Below are 20,283 nucleotides of genomic sequence, written 5' to 3'. Positions count from 1 at the left end.
GAGGGTGTCATTGCACGAAAAATTTGCTGATGCGACCTCCTGGCGTGACGATTAAAATACAACGACACCAGCGCCAAACAATTAGCAACAGCTGCTTACAAGGTTAGATTGCTGACGAAATTTCGTGATATTGTTATATTTTCATATGATATGCGGATCTTTTTAAAAAAGAATACAATATATTCGGAAGCAACGTCACTGAATAAAAAACAGGGAGAGTGAGCAACTGATGACTGATCCGACCTAGACAGATCGACCACGACACAGCACGAGGGACACTGAAAAAGCATTAGACGCGTCCTTCCTGTTCCGCGTATCAGGGGGAGACGACTCCACCTCCGGAGGCGGAGCAATGGAGTCCGGCCAGCTCCTTCGCCGACCCGCGCCGTCCGCCGGCTCCGAACCAAGCGTCCGGGGCGGCTGGCGCGCGGCGTTCTACCTCGTCGGTAGTTTCGCAGATATTGATTCGGCTCATCGCTGTCGTGCAAAACTCTGCCTTAATTGTGGACGCTACCACTGCCCTGCAGTGGTCGCGTTCTTGGAGCGCCTCGGATTCTACGGCGTGCAGGGCAACCTGATCATGTACCTGACCGGGCCGCTCGGCATGCCCACGGCGGCCGCGGCCGCCGGCGTGAACGCGTGGGCCGGCACCGTGCAGGTGCTGCCGCTTGTCGGCGCGCTCGCCGCCGACACGCGCCTCGGGCGGTACCGCGCGGTCCTGGCCGCCGGCGTGCTCTATCTGCTGGCTTGTGCAATGTACTTCTTTGCTAGTTCCCCTTATTTTGCTCACTGTTCGCAACTTCGCATTACATGCCATGTACTAGTGAGAAGGAATTTCGCAATTTTCTTGCAAAAAATTTAGTTTTGCAACGATTTTTTTTGTGCTGTGTGGAGTAGTACCAGCTCTAGTGATTGTGAACTACCATTATATTCTCCGTCTTTGTAAGCTTGTATTCGGCGCCTTTTGCAACGATGCCTGACACTGTTTCCAAACTGCAATGACAGAGCTTGGGGATGCCGACGGCCTCATCCGCGCTGCAAGCAGCGCTGCCTCACTCCGCGAGCTCGCCGCCGTCGACGTCTCCTGCGCACCTCACCTTCATCTACGTCGCGCTCTACCTGCTGGCGCTGGCGCAGGGCTTCCACAGGCCGTGCGCGGAAGCCCTCGGCGGGGACCAGTTCGCGCTGAGGGACGGCGGTGACCCCGGCTCGCCCGCCGCGTCACGGAGCTCCTACTTCAACTGGTTCCACTTCTCCATCTCGTGGGGCTACGCCACGTCCACGACAGTGCTGAGCTACGTCGAGGACAACGCCGGCTGGACCGCCGGGTTCGGCGCGTGCTGGGCCATGATGGTGCTCAGCCTTGCCGTCTTCTTGCTCGGCGCACGGGCGTATCGTGCTGAGGAACCCGTCGACGCCAGCCGATTCGTCGAGACCGCGCGAGCATGGGCCGCGAGGTTCTTCCGCCGCAAGGATGCCACTAGCACCGAACGGTGAGCACGCGCGTTATCATCTCCTTTCATGTCCCATGTTCTGCGTCACAATCCTTTTTTGTTTGCGCAGACTTCTAGATCGACAACCCGAGGAGGTTAAAGGAGTCATCGTGAAGCTGCTCCCAATATGGTGTGGTGCCATGGTCTACGCGGCCGTCACTTCGCAGGTCTACACTCTGTTCACCAAGCAGGGCAGCACGCTGGACCGGCGCCTCGGCACGGGGCTCGTCGTGCCACCCGCGGCGCTCCAGTGCCTGATCAGCTTCACCTTCATCACCATGCTCCCGGTGTACGACCGAGCGCACCTCGACTACTTCTACTGGCTCCTGGCGGGGCTCGCCGCTCTAGACGTGGCCATCTTCTTGTACTTTTCAAAGCGATTTGTGTACAGGAACAAAGGCGAGCTGTGATTATAGGTTGGATATCCGGTGCAGGACGAATCCGTATTTTGTTCCTACATAGATGAAACCCTCTGTCCAGATTCCTCGGACTCGTAATACCGGACACATGACCTCCCTGTCTGATTTCTTTCGGTGGTTTTTCTTCTTTTCATTTTATGTTTATTTTGGCTGAATCTTTAAAAAATTATAATAAATTATAAAAAATTATAAAATAGAAAATCCAATTTTATTGGACTCCATATGAGTAGCTCTATGCAAAACATACGATATGATATAATTTAGTAAAATCATTTTGTTGTACATTTAGATTTTGTTGGATTTCAGTTGCTCAAGTATACATGATCCAATGAGTAAGAAATTTTTACTACAGGTTAAGAATGTAATGATTACCCCACCATAAAAATTGCACCATAACTGAACCATGAAGACTGTATCTATGAATTAATTATAGAAAAATATATATCTAAATGTACAATAAAATCTTTTTACTAAATTATATCATGCCATATATTCATCTACTCATGTGGGGTCCAATAAAATTGAATTTTCTATTTTATGATTTTTTAAAGATTCAGCCAAAGTAAATATAAAAGAAAAGAAGAAAAACCACTGAGATAAATAAATCAGGAAGATCATGTGTCCGGTATCGCGAGTCCGAGAAGTTCAGGCCGACGGTTTCATCGTCCAGGAGGAAAGGCGGATTTGTCCCGAGGTTCAGAGGTGAAAATGACTTTTTCCTTATAGTGGGTGGGTGGGACGGTAGCTTATTTAGATGGGCTGAATCCTAGAGAAGTCCACGTGGGTGGGTCCTGACTTCTTGCGGCCTGGTCCATAATGAACGTAGGCCTAGTGTGCTCTTGGTCGTGCGTACAGCCCACATGTATATCCCCGGTTGGGCTTGAAATTTCGTGGACAGACAAACTAAAAGACAGAAAACTCAGCCCAAACTAAATAGGAGGCCTTTCCTTGTCTCGGCTGAAGCCCAACCAAACCAAACCGCAAAGCCCTTTCACCTTTCAGCTTTCAACGAGACCACCGACGAGGCGATGACTGGCGAGCAGGAGCCGGGAAGCGAAGGGAGTGGGACCGCTCATCATGGACGCCGCGGTGGAGCCCCTCCTGCCGCAGCCGGCGGCCGCCCTGGACCACCTCGGCCGGCCGGCCTCCCGCCGCACCACCGGCCGGTGGCCCGCCGCCGTCTTCATTATCGGTACCCAGCAAGTCAACAGGGCCGCCGTCGCCGTCTCTCTTGCCCCTATCTAACCCGCATGCCGTCGTCGGTGTGCCGCAGGGGTGGAGATCTCGGAGCGGTTCGCGTTTTCCGGCATCTCGGGGAACCTGATCACCTACCTCACCGGCCCGCTCGGGCAGTCCACGGCGTCGGCCGCCGCGGCCATCAATGCCTGGAGCGGCGCCGCGCTCATGCTGCCGCTGCTCGGCGCCGCCGTCGCCGACTCATGGCTCGGCCGGTACCGCGCTATCATCAGCGCCTCCCTCATCTACATTCTGGTATGCTCTGTACTGTTCTCACATCTTTGATTCCCTGCTAGCACCAGCATTTACCCTGGGTTTAAGCGTTCAACTGCTACAGGGAACGGGCTGTAGGCGACTTCCTCATAACTCAGCAGCAGTAGGCACTACGCTTTGGGCAGCTGTAATGTACTACTAGCATGCACTTAATACTGGAGTTATCCATGTGCGTGCTGGAATTTGTTTATGAATTTATGAATGCTTCTTAATGGGATAAGAACAATAATTCTAAAAGTGGAATAAGAACAATGACTCAAAATGGGATAAGAACGATGATTCTAAAAATGGGATAAGAAAATGATTCTAAAAATGGAATAAGAACAGAGTCTGTTAAACTTTTGCTATGAATTCCTCCTCTGGAGATAAACCTTTGGATCCTTGATGGAGTTTATGTAGTTCCGTAACTCCATTGATCTTGTCAGTTCATTTTTTAAGACAAACTATCTTGTCAGTTTATTCACGACTTGCTCCATGTACGCTTGGATTGCATGTAGCAGATAAGAGAACTTGTAGGCTCCAATCCTATAATTTCCATTAAAAAAGGATCAAACTCCACTATCAACAGTTAATTTTGTCTAACTGCCTGACTCTTGAGTGGACAGTTAATATTAAACTTCACTGGATAGAATTTGCTCCTGAGCCAAATGATTGCGATCAAATTACTAAACTTTCTGCTACTTTGAATAATCACATCTTGTAAAACATTACCATAGAGGCATACACAATTGTTTGGTTTGTTTAATTGGTGCTTGATGTGGGAAAAATTACCAATCGACATGCTGTGCATCACTTTTACTGAAATAAAATGACATTCAGTTTGCTGGGTTATATGCAACTTTTGCTGAATTGTATTGACCATTCAGGGACTGGGCTTGCTCACCCTATCATCAACTTTTGTGCCAAGCCTACCAGCAGAATTTGAAGACAATGTGGATTCTTCAGTATCCTGGATGGGTATTCATTTAGCTTTCTTCTATGTGTCACTTCACATGGTGGCTTGTGCTCAAGGTGGCCACAAACCATGTGTCCAAGCATTTGGGGCTGACCAATTTGATGAGAATGATCCTGAAGAATGTGCCTCAAGGAGCTCCTTCTTCAACTGGTGGTACTTTGGGACTTATGGATCCAATATTGCCACAGTTTCAATCTTGAATTACATTCAAGATAACATAAGCTGGCAGTTTGGGTTCGGAATCCCATGCATTGCCATGGCTGTTTCTCTTACAATTTTCTGGCTTGGTACGAAGAAGTATCGCTTCTATCCTCCAATGACTAGCAGAGGGCTATTTGGATATTATTGGTAAATCACTTCTTGCATGGATTCGATGCTGGTGTGCATCATGGTCTCCAAAGTAAGCCTGTTTTCAAACTGTTAGTGAGCTCTTTCTCTCCAAATTATGACCTTATTTTTTTTCCTTCGGGGCATGCAGATCATCTGATGATTCTCACTGTGCAACAGCATCATCATCCAAGGAAGACAAGTACAAAGCAGAAACCAATTTTTTTTCTGACAATGCTGTTGCAGTGCTTAAATTGCTCCCGGTAGGGGCATCCTGTCTGATCTATGCAGTTGTCTTTGCCCAATGGATGACACTTTTCACTAAGCAAGCAAGTACACTAGATAGGTGGATAGGTACCTTACAGGTACCAGCTGCTACCCTTCAAAGCTTTATCAGTGTCAATCATCATCTTTGTTCCTATATATGACCGCATCCTCATTCCGCTAGCTAAGAAATACTCAAAGAACACTTGTTGTATCACGACATTGCAACGAATTGGAATTGGGTTGGTTATTTCTGTGATCCCGATGATTGTTGCAGCCCTTGTGGAGATGAGAAGGCTCAGGATAGCAAGAGACTATGGCCTAGTGGACAAACCTGAGGTCACAATCCCTATGAGTGTCTGGTGGGTTGTCCCTCAGTTCATTCTGTCTGGCTTGGCGGATGTGTTCACAATTGTGGGCTTGCAAGAATTCTTCTATGATCAAGTACCAGATGGTTTGCGCAGTTTGGGCCTTGCTTTATACTTGAGCATATTTGGAATCAGGAGCTTCATCAATAGCTTTCTTGTGTATGCAATCGACAAGGTGACCAGTAGGGAAGGAGACAGTTGGTTCTCTAACAATCTAAACCGAGGGCATCTTGACTACTTCTATTGGCTTTTGGCTGTGCTCAATGTTTTCGGTTTGGCTGCATACCTGTACTTTTCACGAGTGTACGCCCACAAGAAAAAAGGGCAGGGGCTTTTAGTACAGTGATTGTCTACCAACACCCATTAGGGATAAAATATGCCAGAGCAACGCATGTGGACAGTGGATACCTCTCGGTCGTCATGGCAGGTTTTTGTGGAATTTCTGCAAAGGCTCAGGCTGGAAGATGGTTTGCAGCTTATCTATCATTGGAGAATACAGATGTCGTACAGTATCATTAACACAGATGTTGTACTTATTCTTTTCCCTGTGTAATCTCAGTTTTGAACTGAATTTTGATATGCTAAAGCTACATGATAGAATGACTGGTTGCGAAATGCCAGCTTTCTCCGAACCTGTGCAAAAAAAAAAAACAAAAAGGGCGAACCAGCCTATTGTAGGCAGGATTGAGTCAGTTGTTACCGTCTCGCCTGAGCAATTCAACTTTTCCAGATTCTGGAAAATCTCCGTGATCCGCAAGACGGGATTTTAAAATTGGAGGATGCCGTGGCAGGTGGCCCTGCTGCCAAACGACCCAACGTGCTGCAGAATATTGTGTTTAAAGTGTTCAGAGTAGGAATTATAATATGCTGTCCAAAAATCATCTCTTCAGGCTGCAGGTTCGGGCCATGGAGGCGGCCCTCCTTCCACGGCAAGAGCCGGCGCTGGCCGCGGTGGACCACCTCGGCCGTCCGGCCGTCCGCGGCAGCTCCGGCCGGTGGCCGGCCGCGCTGTTCATCATTGGTACGGCACTCGAAGAACATGCGAATTTCGATGCCAAACTGCCTATGCATGTGCAAGCCGAAGGCCAAACTCTTGCTATGTTTGTGCTTGCAGGAATGGAAGTGGCGGAACGGTTCGCGTTCTGTGGCATCATGAGCAACCTGATCATGTACCTGACTGGCCCGCTCGGGCAGTCCACCTCGTCCGCCGCGGCGGCCGTCAACGCCTGGATGGGCGCCTCGTTCCTGCTGCCGCTGCTAGGTTCGGCGGTTGCCGACTCCTGGCTCGGACGCTATCGCACCGTCGTCGGCGCATCCGTCCTCTACATCTTGGTAAGCAAGCATGCACGTGTTGTCTCACCATGGCCATGAGTCCCGAAGTGAGCAACAAAATCGCCCTGGTCCGATCACTTCGCATGGTGATGCAGTCTCCTCTTGTTCGCAAAGATTGGTCCAACAGTCGAGCCTGAATTTCTTCTGCTGAACATGTCCAGGGGCTGGCCATGCTCACCCTCTCATCAGTTCTTGTGCCCCAAGAGCGAGTGGAGTGTGAAGGCAGGGTGGAGGCAGCTGAATGCTCAGATTTGTCTGGTCAAGTGGCATTTTTCTACTTCTCCCTTTATCTGTTGGCATTTGCACAGGGCGGACACAAACCTTGCGCCCAGGCATTTGGTGCGGATCAATTTGACGAGAATGACCCCCAAGAACTGGCCTCGAGAAGCTCTTTCTTCAATTGGTGGTTCTGGGCTGCATATGGCGGCAATACTTTTACCGTCTCCATACTGAACTACATTCAAGAAAGCGTAAGCTGGCAGCTTGGGTTTGGGATCCCGTGCGTCGCCATGGCCCTTGCCCTTGCTGTTTTCTGTATTGCGAGGAAGACTTACCGCTTCTATCCTCCTCAGACAAGTGGAAACCCTTTTGGGCAAGTTGGCAAACTGGTTGCAGCACGGATTCGTGGCTGGCTTGCAGCATGGCACTCAAGGCAAGCTTACTGAAACCTCCCACTGAACCTATTCTTCTGATGCTGAAACCACATTCTCTTTTTCCCTTGCAGATTACCGGTTGATTCTCGCTGCGATCTGCCAGCACCGTCGTCACCGAATGTGGATGCTAGCCACACGGGCAGCTCAAATGTTCCTCATGAAGCCACAGCATTACTCAAGCTGTTTCCCATATGGGCTACCTGCCTGATTAGCACTATTGTTGGCGCACAGTGCTTCACTTTCTTCCCTAAACAGGCGAGCACACTGGACAGGAAGATAGGGGGCTTAGTGATACCAGCTGCTTCCCTGCTAAACTTGAGCCACGCTTCGATCATGATCTTTCTTCCAATCTATGACAAAATCTTCGTTCCGATAGCTAGGAAACTTACAAAGAACCCTTCAGGTATCACAGTGTTGCAGAGGGTCGGCACCGGCTTGGTTATTCCGATCCTCATGGCGATTGTTGCTGCCTTCGTGGAGATGAGAAGGCTCAAGATAGCCAGAGACTACGGCCTGCTGGATAAACCTGGAGCTGTTGTTCCTATGAGCGTCGTATGGATGGTCCCCCAGTACATTCTGTTTGGGTTGTCTGATGCGCTTGCACTCGTCGGCCTGCAGGAATTCTTCTACGACCAAGTTCCTGATGGTTTCCGCAGCATGGGCCTGGCTTTGTACATGAGCATAGTTGGAATAGGCAACATGAGCAGCAGCTTTCTTGTATATGCCATCGACAAGGTGACCAGTAGCACCGGGGGAAGCTGGTTTTCTGACAATCTTAACCGAGCCCATCTCGATTACTTCTACTGGTCTCTTGCACTGCTCGGTGCTTTTGGCCTGGCTGCTTACACCTACTGTGCACAAGCCTACGTGCATAAGAAAAAGGGTACAGTTTTTATACAATAATTGCGCGTGAGATGAGCTCAAGAGCAGAGCAGGACAGTCAAGCGGATGAACTAGCTATTGGTGTTCATAATATAGATTTTCATTCGAAAGCTATATGGGTTGCAGATGCTTTCTTATGTTCTTGTACACTGCCTTTGAGGATGGACGATGGTCAGGTCTGCTTGCAGTAGTCTTCTAGAAAAAGATCTACTCCAGTTGAATCGTATTCCTGATCCTGGTTTGTGTATTCCTATCTTGTTCCATCAAGAAACCACAACTAATTCGTTATTCCGATTGGGAACGTGGAGTGAACTAGCCAGCTAGGGGGTGTGGATATTTGTTCTGTTCAACAATCGTTGCAGTCGGCCCTGTGCTAGACTAGACGGCCAAACGGTCGCAAATAATTGCACGGGCATCTATTTACGCTGCGGATTTGCACTAGGCCCTGCTTGTTCTGCCGGCGAAAGAGCATTCTGATTCACAGGGCTGCCGACTTGCTGAACAATGTTGGTGCAGGTTCTTCTGTGTGTTTGTTAGTTTGTAATTGCAAGCAAAGTGCAGTGCTGCGGGATTCAGCTACAAAGACAGCACACTGGTCTTTCAAAAAAGAAAAAGAAAGAAAACGACAGCACACTGACTCCGGACTCACTTTTTTTCGAATAAAACACTGACTCCGGACAAGCAGGCAGCATACTGATGGAGGAGGAAACGGAGGCGGCGCTCCTGCCGCCGCGCTCTTCATCATCCGTACGGTTACTCGAAACGTTGTCAAGTCTGTGTGCGACTTCCTGCGCAGCCATCCCTTTGTGATTCCAATTCCTGCCATTCCCTATGAGCGTTTTGTGGATGGCCCCTCAGTATATTCTGGTTGGGTTGTCTGATTCGTTTGCACTTGTTGGCTTGCAAGGATTCTTCTGTTGTCAAGTTCCTGAGATAGGATAGCTTACGCAGCATGGACCTGGCTTTGTACCTGAGCATAGCTGGAGTTGGGAGCTTCGTTAGCAGTTTTCTTGTATTTGACATTGACAATGTGACAGGTAGCACTGGATCAGGAAGCTGGTTCTCTGACAATCTTAACCGAGCTCATCTCGAATACTTTTTGCCCTGGCTGCTCACGTCTACTGTGCACAACTCATTTGCATAAGAAGAAGGGCAGTATTTAATCTCAAAAGAAAAGGAAAACAATGGCACTATTTCGGTAAATCATCGTGCATGAGATGAGAGCCCAAGTGCATAAAATGGCTATAGGCGCTCTTGATATATAAATGTCATTTTAAGGTCAGCTGAGGATGGGATACGGTTAAATCTTCTTGGATTGGATACAGAAGAAATTGGGCATCGCTTGGCATCTGATGACTTCAAACACTAGTTTACCTCAATCACCAAGATCTTTGCTGTATAATAATGATAAAGATTGGTATCTGCTTCATGTTGTGAACTAGTGTCAGCATTTACTGCCTAAACTGTCATGTTCTGCCAACAGGCCCTGATGGGTACAATTGTCCATAAGTAATTCAGATCTCAATCAATGTATTGTATATGTACAAAGATATGGAAACGAAGGCAGCCTACAGTACCTTCTGTAATTCTATTATGTGGACAAAATAGGCAATGCGACAGTTGTGAGCATAACACTCACTAACTTGCAAAATCAAATAATGACTTCATAAATTTGTAGATGCACTAGAACAGAAGACAATTGACAATGAACCATTGGAAGCACCGTTGAAGCCGTTCCAATGAAATAGTTTCCTGTGTAATATTTCTGGAGTGCAACCGTTTCATGCTATCTGCGGCGACAGACACAAAAACAACAAACAAAATTGTGCCCTATATGTAAGTGTCAATAGAAATGGGAAAATTCATAGGGGCATCGTCAACATGCCAATTAGCGAGTAACAACTTCCTTGCAACCAGGCACAGGAGAAGGACAGCAGGAAAACAGGCCCCTTCATGTTTCGCTAAGTGAAAAGGATGTTGTACTGTATTAACATTGCCTAATTTGTTTCAGGAACTTGATTTGAATTGAAAATCAATAGTTCAATACTTCTGGCAGCGTTGGAGGTCTTCAATTGCCTTTTTCCATTGCCAGGCACGCTGTTTTGAGTCCTCAAATGTTGAAATTTTCTTTGGCTGCAAGAGAACTCAATTAAGTGTGATAAATATGCAAGTTCCAGTGTATACTAAAGAAGCGGTGGCAATTTAGATTTAGATGAATACCGTGCATATTCTAAAATGTGATGAATTTGTTACTTGAACACTAAGTTCACTTGGGTCATCAGACCAAATAATGTTCCCCTTGGCCACCATTTTTGAAGGGTCAACACAGATCAATTGAGGTTTATCAGTGAGGATCAGCTGGACCTTCTTGTTTGCTAGCTTATTAATCTTCTTCAGCTTTGATATCAAGACTACAGACTCACCAGGGTCCAGGAATTCTTGCCTGCCACATTGTTTAAGGAAAATGGTCAACGTGAATTGCTTACTCATGGAAAGAAAAAAAATGTGAGCATGATGTCCACCATATCCACTTTGTATTTTACATTTATTTCTCTTTCCTGATTCTTGTAAGGTATAATCAATTTCATGATAAGCGAAGTTTACCATTTTGAGTCGAAGGAGTCGATGGAAGCTAATTTAGATATATGGGAGCGTACTTCAGATGATGATGCAGCACCGTTATTACTAACAGCGTTTGACTGTTGGTTAACTGTGGTACTTCCCATGTGTGATAGCCAATTTGAATTCTGGCTGTCCTCATCTTCATTTGCCTGAATTGGATATTGTCAGGAAGAGGAAGGCCAGAATAAATTAGCCGATTTAATTGACATATGTAACAAAAATACATTTGGGTCAATCGCGAGCTTTGGTGGTCGTGTCTTCCTCAGGTTCTTCCAGTCAATGCCTCTGAAGAAAGGGTGCTTCTTCAAGGAAGAATAACCATCAGGCCCCGCACCTGGCCTTTTGCTTGGATCAACATCCTGCATATTATAATAAGATAAATATAGGAATAGGATAAGTCAAGCCTATATGTTTGGACCTTCAAATTGACAATTTTTAAATTTGGGATATAAGGCATGCATTTTTTTTAGGGAAACTGTGCAAATTTATTATGCAAAGTCATCATGTTTGCATTTGAACAGTAAGTAATATAACTAAGCAGCCAATGGATTTTCCAGAATATGAGTGACTTACATATTCTAGTGGTCTCCCACACAACAGAACTACTCCCCGCTAAGCTTGGCTAGGCTACTTTATTATTTCTTAAAATCCTGGTTATTTTTAAAAACTACTCCTTTTTAAGTTTCCTGGTACAGTCCACAGGGAAAAGAATCCCTATTTTGACCCAAAGCAGGTAGCTGGTGGAGGTTTGGACACACTTCATTGGAATAGTGGACCTGCTATTTCCACTGGAACTGGAAACACGTCCAGACTTTTTGTTCGCAGTATTTATGTAATATGAAACAGCATTGTATTTACATGAAGAATAAAGGAGGAACTTGCGCACAATATCTGTACAAGTACTCAGTATTTGTTCATACCAGCAACTTGTCAATAAGATCTTTTGCTTCATCTGAAAAATACTCAGGGAATTTGATGTCCCTTGCAATGATTCTCTGGAAAATTAACCACTCAGTGGCATCTTTAAACGGTGAAGAGCCAGAAAGCATTTGGTACAGCGTGCACCCCAATGCCCATAAGTCATTTCTGTCAAGAAGTTAATAAGAAAAATATGTATGAAGCTATGATCATATCACATCAAAGTGCAGTTTCATAGTATGCACCATTTTCTTTCACGACGAACTAATCTAGCAACGTGAGAGCTCAGACCTTCAGTCTTCAGCATTTTATGCATGATGCTCATTTAGTTTCCTACTGCAGTGAGGATAATGCAGTGTGAATATTTTATGTATCTAATCTAGTCAACAGCACGCAATGCTGACCCTGGATAATGCATTAAATAACTCACACGGAATACAAACATAACATGCACGAAACTTTGAAGAATTTAAGTATACTGAAGGAAAACAAGTATTTCAACAGTAACTGGTTGCTGCATGTTTTACCATGTAAGTTGTTCACTCACCCAAAGGTTGCTGGGGCAGAGTTCAGGACCTCAGGTGGTACATATGCAGCTGTGCCAACAAATGTGCAGGCCCTTTCATCTGTACATAAATGCACAAGAATTAACAGATGGGACATGTCCGAATTCTATGACAATTCAAGGCAGCTTTATGTTTTCTCTTACTAGTTGAATTTGGGAGGACTTTGATTGGAGTATCCCTTGTAGGCTTGACACTACCAAAATCAGCTATCTTGATGTGCCCATCAGAAGTAAGCAGTAAATTTTCTGGCTGAAAGAATAATAGTCCTTGTGAAATGCGAATTAAAATAAAATCTCATGGGAAAATTCCATCATGATTTTCGCACCTTGACATCCCGATGAATTAGGCCGGCGCTGTGCAAGTACTCTAATATATCAACAATTTCAGCAGCATAAAACCGTGCCTCGTCCTCAGACAGCCGACCTTTCTGCGAACCAACTTGACACGTAAGAAGCAATGACAGTCATGAATGAACCACATTATGAGCAGTTGACGCTAACCCGAACAATCTGATCGAACAACTCCCCGCCTTCGCACGACTCGAGCGCCATGTCTACAAGCCAAAAACACAGCATTACTGAATCAGTAGCTCCTTGCAATGCTGACTGCTACTATTAGACAAGTAAGGCACTAACAGAGGGAGTATGTGTCCTGGAAGGTGAAGAAGAGCCTGATGACGCCCGGGTGATCGAGCTGGTCGAGCACGATGCGCTCCATCTTGACGTAGGAGATTTTGTTCTCCTTGGTGATGAACGTCTTGTCCATGACCTTGAGCGCGTAGACGTTGCCCGTGTCCTTCTTCTTCGCCCGCACGACCTGCCATTTCGCATTCCATCTCGATAGGTAACCGCAATTCCCACGATCCACGACACATGATGCAGGCAGTTATTAGTGGGTGACAGCATAGAACCAACCTTGGAGTAGGAGCCGACGCCGTAGATCTTGCCGAGCTCGAAGTCGCCGGCGGTGAACTGCTCCTGCGGCGCGCGGAAGGCGATCCCCCCAGCGGCGGTGGGGGAGGAGGAAGCGGCCGCCGCGGCGGTGGCGGCAGGCGGGGCCGGGGAGGGCGAATGCGCGAGACGCAGCCTGGCGGCGAAGTCCCGCTCCATGCTGTCGTCGTCGTCGCCGGCGACCGCCATCGGGGAGTGGGCGGCGGGTGTCTATCTATAGGGCGGGGGCGCGCGGGCCGAGGAGGGCGGGGGGAAGGAGGCGGCGCGGCCTCCGATGGCGGAGGCGGTCAACGGGTGGAACCATCGGATTCGGCTTCGAGGGGTGGGAAAGCGGGCGGGCGGAATCGATGGGACTGCGATGGCCGCAGCCTTTGGGGGCGTCGCTGGGGTCCGGCCGTCCGGGGCGCAGCCGCAGCGGCGACGAACGGAACGGAGCGGAGGAAAGGAACCGGATCGAATCGCGCGACGCTACGCGAGGGGAACGGAGGGGAGGTGGTGATTACTTCCTCGGAAATGGATGGGATGGGGGCGGCCGGCCGGGGCGGGGGAGCTTTGCTTTCCTCGCCGTCTCGTTCCCCTACGGCCGGGCCGTTGGGAATGGGTTGCGCTTGTCTCGTGTGCTTTTCTGGTGGTGGTGGGGGTGTGATCAAAATGATGGAAGGAAGATGGGGGGAGGAATGGGGTTCCTTTTGCGTCTTTTTCGTCACTCTGTTTAGCACTAGGTGAGGAGCTCAGCATCATCCTATCTTTTCTTTTCATGAGAAACTGGTTCCATTCCGTTCCTGTGAAGGACATTGCCGAACCCGACATTCTATGCCAACAGCATGGGATTCATGCGAACTGGAACCAAATTCTGCGTGGATGTGGAGCGCAAAGAAACTTCCCTCGCGGAAACAAAAACTGACTGGCTGTACTTACCAGGTCACCCCTCTTGTCGCGACGTACAAATATCCTCTCGGTTCATGATCCTACTTCCGTGCCACCGCGGCATCGACGGAAAGCAGGAAATCATATGGTCCGGGCCAGCACGGCAGCATCAGTGCGTCACCACTCCACTCTTGTGGCTGGTGGTAGGGCCGCCGCCGGCACAGGACGAGAAGGGCGCGGCGGCACAGCATCATTCCCTCCTGCGGTGTCGGCCTCCTCGGCCCGCGCGCCACATTGCGGAAAGCAGCACTCATGGCCGGGGGGCAGGCTTTCATCAGTCTTCAGTCGTTGGCGTTGCGTCGCGCGCGCCCGAGAAATTCCCTTCCGCTGCCCGCGGGTCAAAAAAAGTCGCTGGCTCCTCCTGGGAGAAAAGCCGGACCAAAGACCGCAGCTAAGACTAATTTTAATGGGCAACATGTAAATGCATATGAAATAATATAATATTATAAAATGCATGACGCTGGATACTGTGCATTGCAAAACGAATCTCCAAAGGAGCATGCATATCTGACACATATTTTACACTTGTGGAGAGAGGGAATGTAAAAATACATCCTTTCTCTCCTCAACGCATCTCTGCCAATCGACTAGGGTGATTTTTTGTTTACGCGGGAGTCAACTGACGGAGCCCGATGCATGTCCACCGTTGGAGCTCCTCATTTTTGCATGCCGCATGCATTCACTGTACACGGTACGCACAACGGTACGTACAGTGCCTTTTGCAAATGTATTTGTATGAGATCCGTTGAAGTCAGTCTAAGATGAGAGACACCGTTGAGACGGAATGCGACGCAACACGACACTACGACACTAGTGCCCGCGTGCTCCCGGTGCTGAGAGAATAGATTTGGCAGTTGCCTCACAACTTATCAAATCCCGGTGGTGATCTCTCGCCACTACGTGCCAGCTCGGCGGAGCAGTACGAGTATCGCTACTAGCTCGCTCGGCTCGTACCTAGCTCGCTTGGCTCGATGTATTTTATACGAGCCGAGCTCAGATTTTAGCTCGTTAGAGTAACGAGCCAGCTCGAGCGGCTCGCGAGCCAGACGAGCCGAGCCACATAGCAGGCCCACGCCAGTGGCCCAGTAATTATACAAACCCGCACAAAACCTAATTCCTTCCAATCTGCGCCCCACAGGGCTCCCCTCCCGTTCCGCATTCACGCCGCCACTAGCGAATTCCGCAGCATCCGGCCGCCGGCGTAGTTGTTGGCCGTGGCACCGCTCCTCCATCCTCGACCTCACCTGCTGGTCGGCGCCCCACATCATATCCCTGTTTTCGCGCTTGCGGCGTCGCCCAACTCACAGTATCGCGTTGACCCGCGGAACCATTATCCAACGCATCGCCGCCGTCCTCACTCCTCACTGATAGCTGCTGTGCTGGTCTTCTCCGTGCTCTCCTTCTGTCTCCTTTTGCTGCGGATCTTTCTTCTCATTTGATTGTTTGTTTTCGCGATTTGGATTGGAGATCGACGGGAGCAGGTGATGAGGACATGCCAGGAGCCTCTTCTAAGTATTAAAGACTAAATCTGTAATGGGAATCTCTGATGCTTTTGCCTTCCGAAGCCCAAAGCGAGTTCCTCTGTTTTTCTTTCTGAGTTCTTATTTGTTGTTCCCAATGTTTGACTAGATTCATTTAAATTGGCTGCCGATGATGAAACCCGAAATGCATGCAGTATCGGATTGTTTCATGAGGATTTGTTAGTTGCATTCTAGCGCTATAGACTGCTTTGGTTGCAGAACATTGCTTGTTGCCTTTCGATTGAGATTTTAGGCTGCTGCCGAGCCGAGCCGAGCTGCTTCTCCAGCTCGCTGAGATACCGAGCCGACCTGGCTTGTTATCCAGCCCTGCACGAGTATATTTATTGTATCGTATTCAGACAATGAGATAAGTTAACATACAGCCCATGGCTGCTCCACGGTGCTCCCCAGGTATTATTGTATCGTATTCAGACAATGAGATAAGTTAACATACAGCTCCGTGGCTGCTCCACGGTGCTCGGCAGGAACGTCTATTTATAGCACGTACGACTAGACGTTGTACCATCGTATATGTCCGTTGGAGATAACAATATTTCAAAATAAAATATTTTTTAAAAATAAGATAAAAATATTTGGAATAATTTATTTTGCCTGCAATTTCGGTCTCTGGATTGTTATTTCCAGCTTTTTATTTTATTCTAAAATATTTATTTTATTGTAGAATATTATTATCTCCAGCGGACATATGCGATAATATGGTGGTTAGACGCACCTACACATCCTGCCCCAACCCCCCATCATGCTTGCTGGAAGATCGGTGTGGGCGTAGAACGGTGCTGAAAAAAATTGCAGGTCTTGGCAACAAAATGAAGATATAAAGACAGAACTAGAAAAACGTTCAATTTCCGGATAAACCGGGATCACTAAAAGATTATGCTCGGTGCAATGAAAATTGAAAAGGTACAGATGCTTCTCTATCCTGTTGGTTACGTACTTTCATGCCTTCCCGGAACTAGGAAAAAAAAACAGAACAGGATATGTTCTCTGCCGAAAGAAGACGTCCATATCTCATCCTTCGGAAGACTGGAACAGGCTAGTCTCTCTTGACCATTCGAAACTTGCGTCCTGGAGCTTTGCACAACTTTGGCCATGGCCTTGGCCCTTGCAAGAGTACTTCAGAAAGGGGAAAAAAAAAGGCCATGGATAGAATCACGTCTCAAAAACTGATAGCTCACGTTCACATAAAACCAGGCTGATTCAGGGTGCGAAAATGAGAATTATTGGGAACACAGCACATGTTGGACTGAAATAGAGGACGGGATCAGAGCATCCATAAGGACTAAAGATGTAGTAGATGTTAAAGACTGATTTAGTTGCCCTTCAGCCATGGCCTTGGAAAGAGATCTTCACAAGAACATCATGGATAACATCACATGATCCTGATAGCTCACGTTCACAAGGCATTTTACATCCACAGTTGATAGCTCACCTTCACATAAACCAGATTGATTCAGAGAAACCATAGAAAGATGGCTGTCATCAGGAAAGCAGTGCATGTCGCGATCTCAACAGAGGATGCGATAAGATTAAGGCGGAGATTTCAAGGACCAAATTTGAAGATGTCAACGGCAAGTATTCCAATAGAAAAGCGGATGAGTCAACATATACTACAGAATAGCTCGAGCAGCAAGATCACGTGAGCAGAAACCCTTATCGAAAGAGTGTTGGTTTTGGCCAGGATTAACCATAAAACAAGAATCATGTCAACATCGTGATATTTATGCTTACCTTTCACTACATCCTTGTATGCAAATCAACATCTAAACAAACCGTTGTCGGAAGACAGGCAGCTTGTATGACGCTTACAGTCAGGCTTGACTGCAATGAGCAGACTATCATTACTACTAGTGCTAATGCAGTAAGATTCCAGGAACTTCCTTGCTTGACTTGGTACATTAAAAAAATTGTGAATAAGTAATTAGCAGATATTATTCGATCTCCAATTCAGCAAGGACCTAGGAGGCACTTCACTAAAGATTGAGGTTGGATGTCATTTGCCATGAAAGAGAAGTCCAAGTCAGTCTTTTTTATGGACAGTTCAGTTAAACCTTGATTCTAGAGAAGTAATGCAAAGCTTGCAGCTAATTCATGCCAACTTAAGGAATTCTGAAAAAAATTATCTGTTAGCCCACTCTAGAGCAACAGACCTCAGATACCAAAACAAGAAAGTAGGACTCCCCTACCCCAACAAGAAAATTGTTTCAATTTTTGTATCTGAAGAAGCTTACATCACAATCATAGGATTTATATAGCTACTAGCATAAGCAAAATAGATGATAGATATTGTACTGTAACACTGATGATCAAATTTGAATTCCACAAGCATAACATGTCAATTGTTAGTAATAGGCACTCGACCACAGATGCAACTTATGCAACTACGTCAATAAACAGCAAGGTGAGACCAACACCTGAAGCAAACCCAACATCATATTAAACCATTAAACCCGAATTGCCAAGAAGGTAGTTCCTTAACCCTGTGTCGCTGAGACAATTTTCTTGTTATTCATTGTCATCATCATCATAGCAATACAATAGATCAGATCAAACTCACAGTAGCAGTTCGATCAATGTCTAAAGCTTGTAACCTCAAAATTCAGATGGATGAATGCAATTGCAAAGACAAAAAATGCCAAGCCCAAAATTGAGTCTAAATTCTATAGTAAGCATGCAGAGTATAGAACCACTCCCTTTCTTGTTAGTCTTCGAAGGCTGACACCAGCTCCGGCACCGGCTCCGGCACAGTGGGCAGTACTGGGTAGTTCCGAGAGAAGCAGGCGTCACAAAGTTCATGTGCTTCATCACCGTAGATGCTGTGGAGCTTGTCGAGCGAGAGGAAGGCGAGCGAGTCGCAGCCAATTGACCTTCGCACGCCCTCGAGGTCCATCCTGTTGGATATCAGCTCACCCTCGCTCGGCGTGTCGATGCCGTACAGGCAGGAGCCGATGACAGGAGGGCTGGCGATGCGCATGTGCACCTCGCGCGCGCCGGCGTCGCGGAGCAGGCGTACAATCTTGCTCGAGGTGGTGCCGCGCACGAGCGAGTCGTCAACGACGACCACGCTCTTGCCAGTAATGACACCGCGCACGGGCGCGAGCTTGAGCTTGACTGCGAGGTCGCGGATTGCTTGCGACGGCTGGATGAAGCTGCGGCCGCTGTAGTGCCACCGAATAAGGCCCTGCTGGAATTCGAGCCCCGACGCCTGCGCGAAGCCGAGCGCGGCGTAGAACCCGGAGTCCGGCACGGGGATAACTACGTCCGCGGTCGGAGCCGGGGACTCCTCGGCGAGCGCGCGGCCGTATGCGCTGCGGCGCTCGTGGACGGCGTGCCCGAACACGACGGAGTTGGGGAGGGAGAAGTAGATGTGCTCGAAGACGCACGACTTGCGCGGGCGGTGCGGGACGAGGCAGGCGTAGGACACTGACATGTCGCGGCGGTCCACGACCACCACCTCCCCGGGCTCCACCTCGCGCTCATAGGCCGCGTCGATGAGGTCGAGCGCGCAGGTCTCCGACGCGAACACGATGGCGCCGTTGGGGCGGCGGCCCATCACAAGAGGCCGGAAGCCGAAAGGGTCGCGCACGGCGAAGAGCTTGTCGGCCGTCAGGAACAGCAGGGAGTACGCGCCGGCGAGGCGCTCGCAGGCGTCGCAGATGCGCGAGAGCAGCGGGCGCGAGAGCGATGTGGCGATGAGGTGCAAGATAACCTCCGTGTCCGACGAGGTGTTGAAGATGGACCCCTGCGCCTCCAGCTTGTTGCGCAGCGCCTGGTAGTTCACGAGGTTGCCGTTGTGCGCCACGGCGAGCTGCCCGAACCTGTACGCGGCGAGGAACGGCTGCACGTTGCGCATCGATGAGGCGCCGGCCGTGGAATAGCGCACGTGCCCGATGGCGGCGTCGCCGGGGAGCTTGGCGAGCCGCGCCGGGTCGCCGAAGACGTCCCCGACGAGCCCCAGCCCCGTCACCGACTTGAGCTTGCCATCGGCGCTCGAGGCGGCGATGCCCGCGCCCTCCTCCCCGCGGTGCTGCAGCTTCTGCAGGCCGAGGTAGCAGAGCGACGACGCGTCCGGGTCGCCGATGACCCCGAACACGCCGCACTCCTCGCGGGGGTGATCGTCGCCGTCCGCGTCGAAGGAGAACGGCGTGACGCGGTCCGGGAGCAGGGCCCGCGCCGGAGCGAGGCGCGCCGCGCGGTACCGCAGCTCGAGCGGCGACGGTTTCGCGGAGCACCTGAGATGGTAGTGGCGGCCAGTTGTCGGCGCCGCGGCCGCGCGGCGGAGGAGGGGGGAGGAGGGCGTGGTGGTCGCGGCGGCGGCGGCTGTGGCGGCCATGCGTTGGTATGGGAGTTTGGGGAGGCGAGGGGGCTATCGAGGGGGATGCCCTCCCGAACGCACGTGAAGGGACGGGATTTAAAGCGGGCGGGCGTGTGGAGGCCGAATTCCCCCCGAGGCCCCAAACCTGGAAAAGTGGAGAGCAGGAGATATACGGGCGTGTATACAGGAGATATACGGTTGGTCCAGCCGTCTACGAAACTTCTTCTTGCCTTGTTGGACTCATG

General features: G+C 49.1%; 5 protein-coding genes across 5 annotated transcripts; 3 read left to right on the top strand and 2 right to left on the bottom strand.

Moving 5' to 3' along the window:
* Nucleotides 1-352: 352 nt before the first annotated feature.
* On the top strand, nt 353-5,967 carry LOC112892114 (protein NRT1/ PTR FAMILY 5.10-like). The gene is made up of 5 exons (XM_025959192.1): nt 353-446; nt 528-745; nt 1,006-1,493; nt 1,564-1,781; nt 5,125-5,967. The coding sequence occupies exons 1-5, from the start codon at nt 353-355 to the stop codon at nt 5,679-5,681; spliced, it is 1,575 nt and encodes a 524-aa protein (XP_025814977.1). The 3' UTR covers nt 5,682-5,967.
* LOC112892115 (protein NRT1/ PTR FAMILY 5.10-like) lies at nt 2,898-4,423 on the top strand. The gene is made up of 4 exons (XM_025959193.1): nt 2,898-3,104; nt 3,186-3,403; nt 3,486-3,590; nt 4,288-4,423. Exons 1-3 carry the CDS (start codon nt 2,990-2,992, stop codon nt 3,561-3,563), a joined length of 411 nt encoding a protein of 136 aa, XP_025814978.1. The 5' UTR covers nt 2,898-2,989; the 3' UTR covers nt 3,564-3,590; nt 4,288-4,423.
* LOC112892112 (protein NRT1/ PTR FAMILY 5.10-like) lies at nt 5,702-8,503 on the top strand. Its single transcript, XM_025959190.1, has 4 exons — nt 5,702-6,356; nt 6,450-6,667; nt 6,829-7,319; nt 7,392-8,503. The coding sequence occupies exons 1-4, from the start codon at nt 6,200-6,202 to the stop codon at nt 8,221-8,223; spliced, it is 1,698 nt and encodes a 565-aa protein (XP_025814975.1). The 5' UTR covers nt 5,702-6,199; the 3' UTR covers nt 8,224-8,503.
* Nucleotides 8,504-9,676: 1,173 nt separating this feature from the next.
* On the bottom strand, nt 9,677-13,951 carry LOC112892113 (3-phosphoinositide-dependent protein kinase 2-like). Its single transcript, XM_025959191.1, has 11 exons — nt 13,223-13,951; nt 12,944-13,124; nt 12,809-12,861; nt 12,634-12,735; nt 12,452-12,557; nt 12,290-12,368; nt 11,745-11,910; nt 11,049-11,183; nt 10,807-10,973; nt 10,423-10,645; nt 9,677-10,335 (listed from the first exon to the last, which is right to left on the bottom strand). The coding sequence occupies exons 1-11, from the start codon at nt 13,445-13,447 to the stop codon at nt 10,243-10,245; spliced, it is 1,530 nt and encodes a 509-aa protein (XP_025814976.1). The 5' UTR covers nt 13,448-13,951; the 3' UTR covers nt 9,677-10,242.
* Nucleotides 13,952-18,138: 4,187 nt separating this feature from the next.
* LOC112893445 (amidophosphoribosyltransferase, chloroplastic-like) lies at nt 18,139-20,163 on the bottom strand. Its single transcript, XM_025960776.1, has one exon. The coding sequence runs from the start codon at nt 20,054-20,056 to the stop codon at nt 18,425-18,427; it is 1,632 nt and encodes a 543-aa protein (XP_025816561.1). The 5' UTR covers nt 20,057-20,163; the 3' UTR covers nt 18,139-18,424.
* Nucleotides 20,164-20,283: the final 120 nt, after the last annotated feature.

This window comes from Panicum hallii, chromosome 5, assembly GCF_002211085.1.
Source record: "Panicum hallii strain FIL2 chromosome 5, PHallii_v3.1, whole genome shotgun sequence".
Lineage (NCBI taxonomy): Eukaryota > Viridiplantae > Streptophyta > Magnoliopsida > Poales > Poaceae > Panicum > Panicum hallii.
The sequence above is the reverse complement of the archived record's forward strand: the minus strand, read 5'-3'. Positions and strand labels throughout refer to the sequence as shown.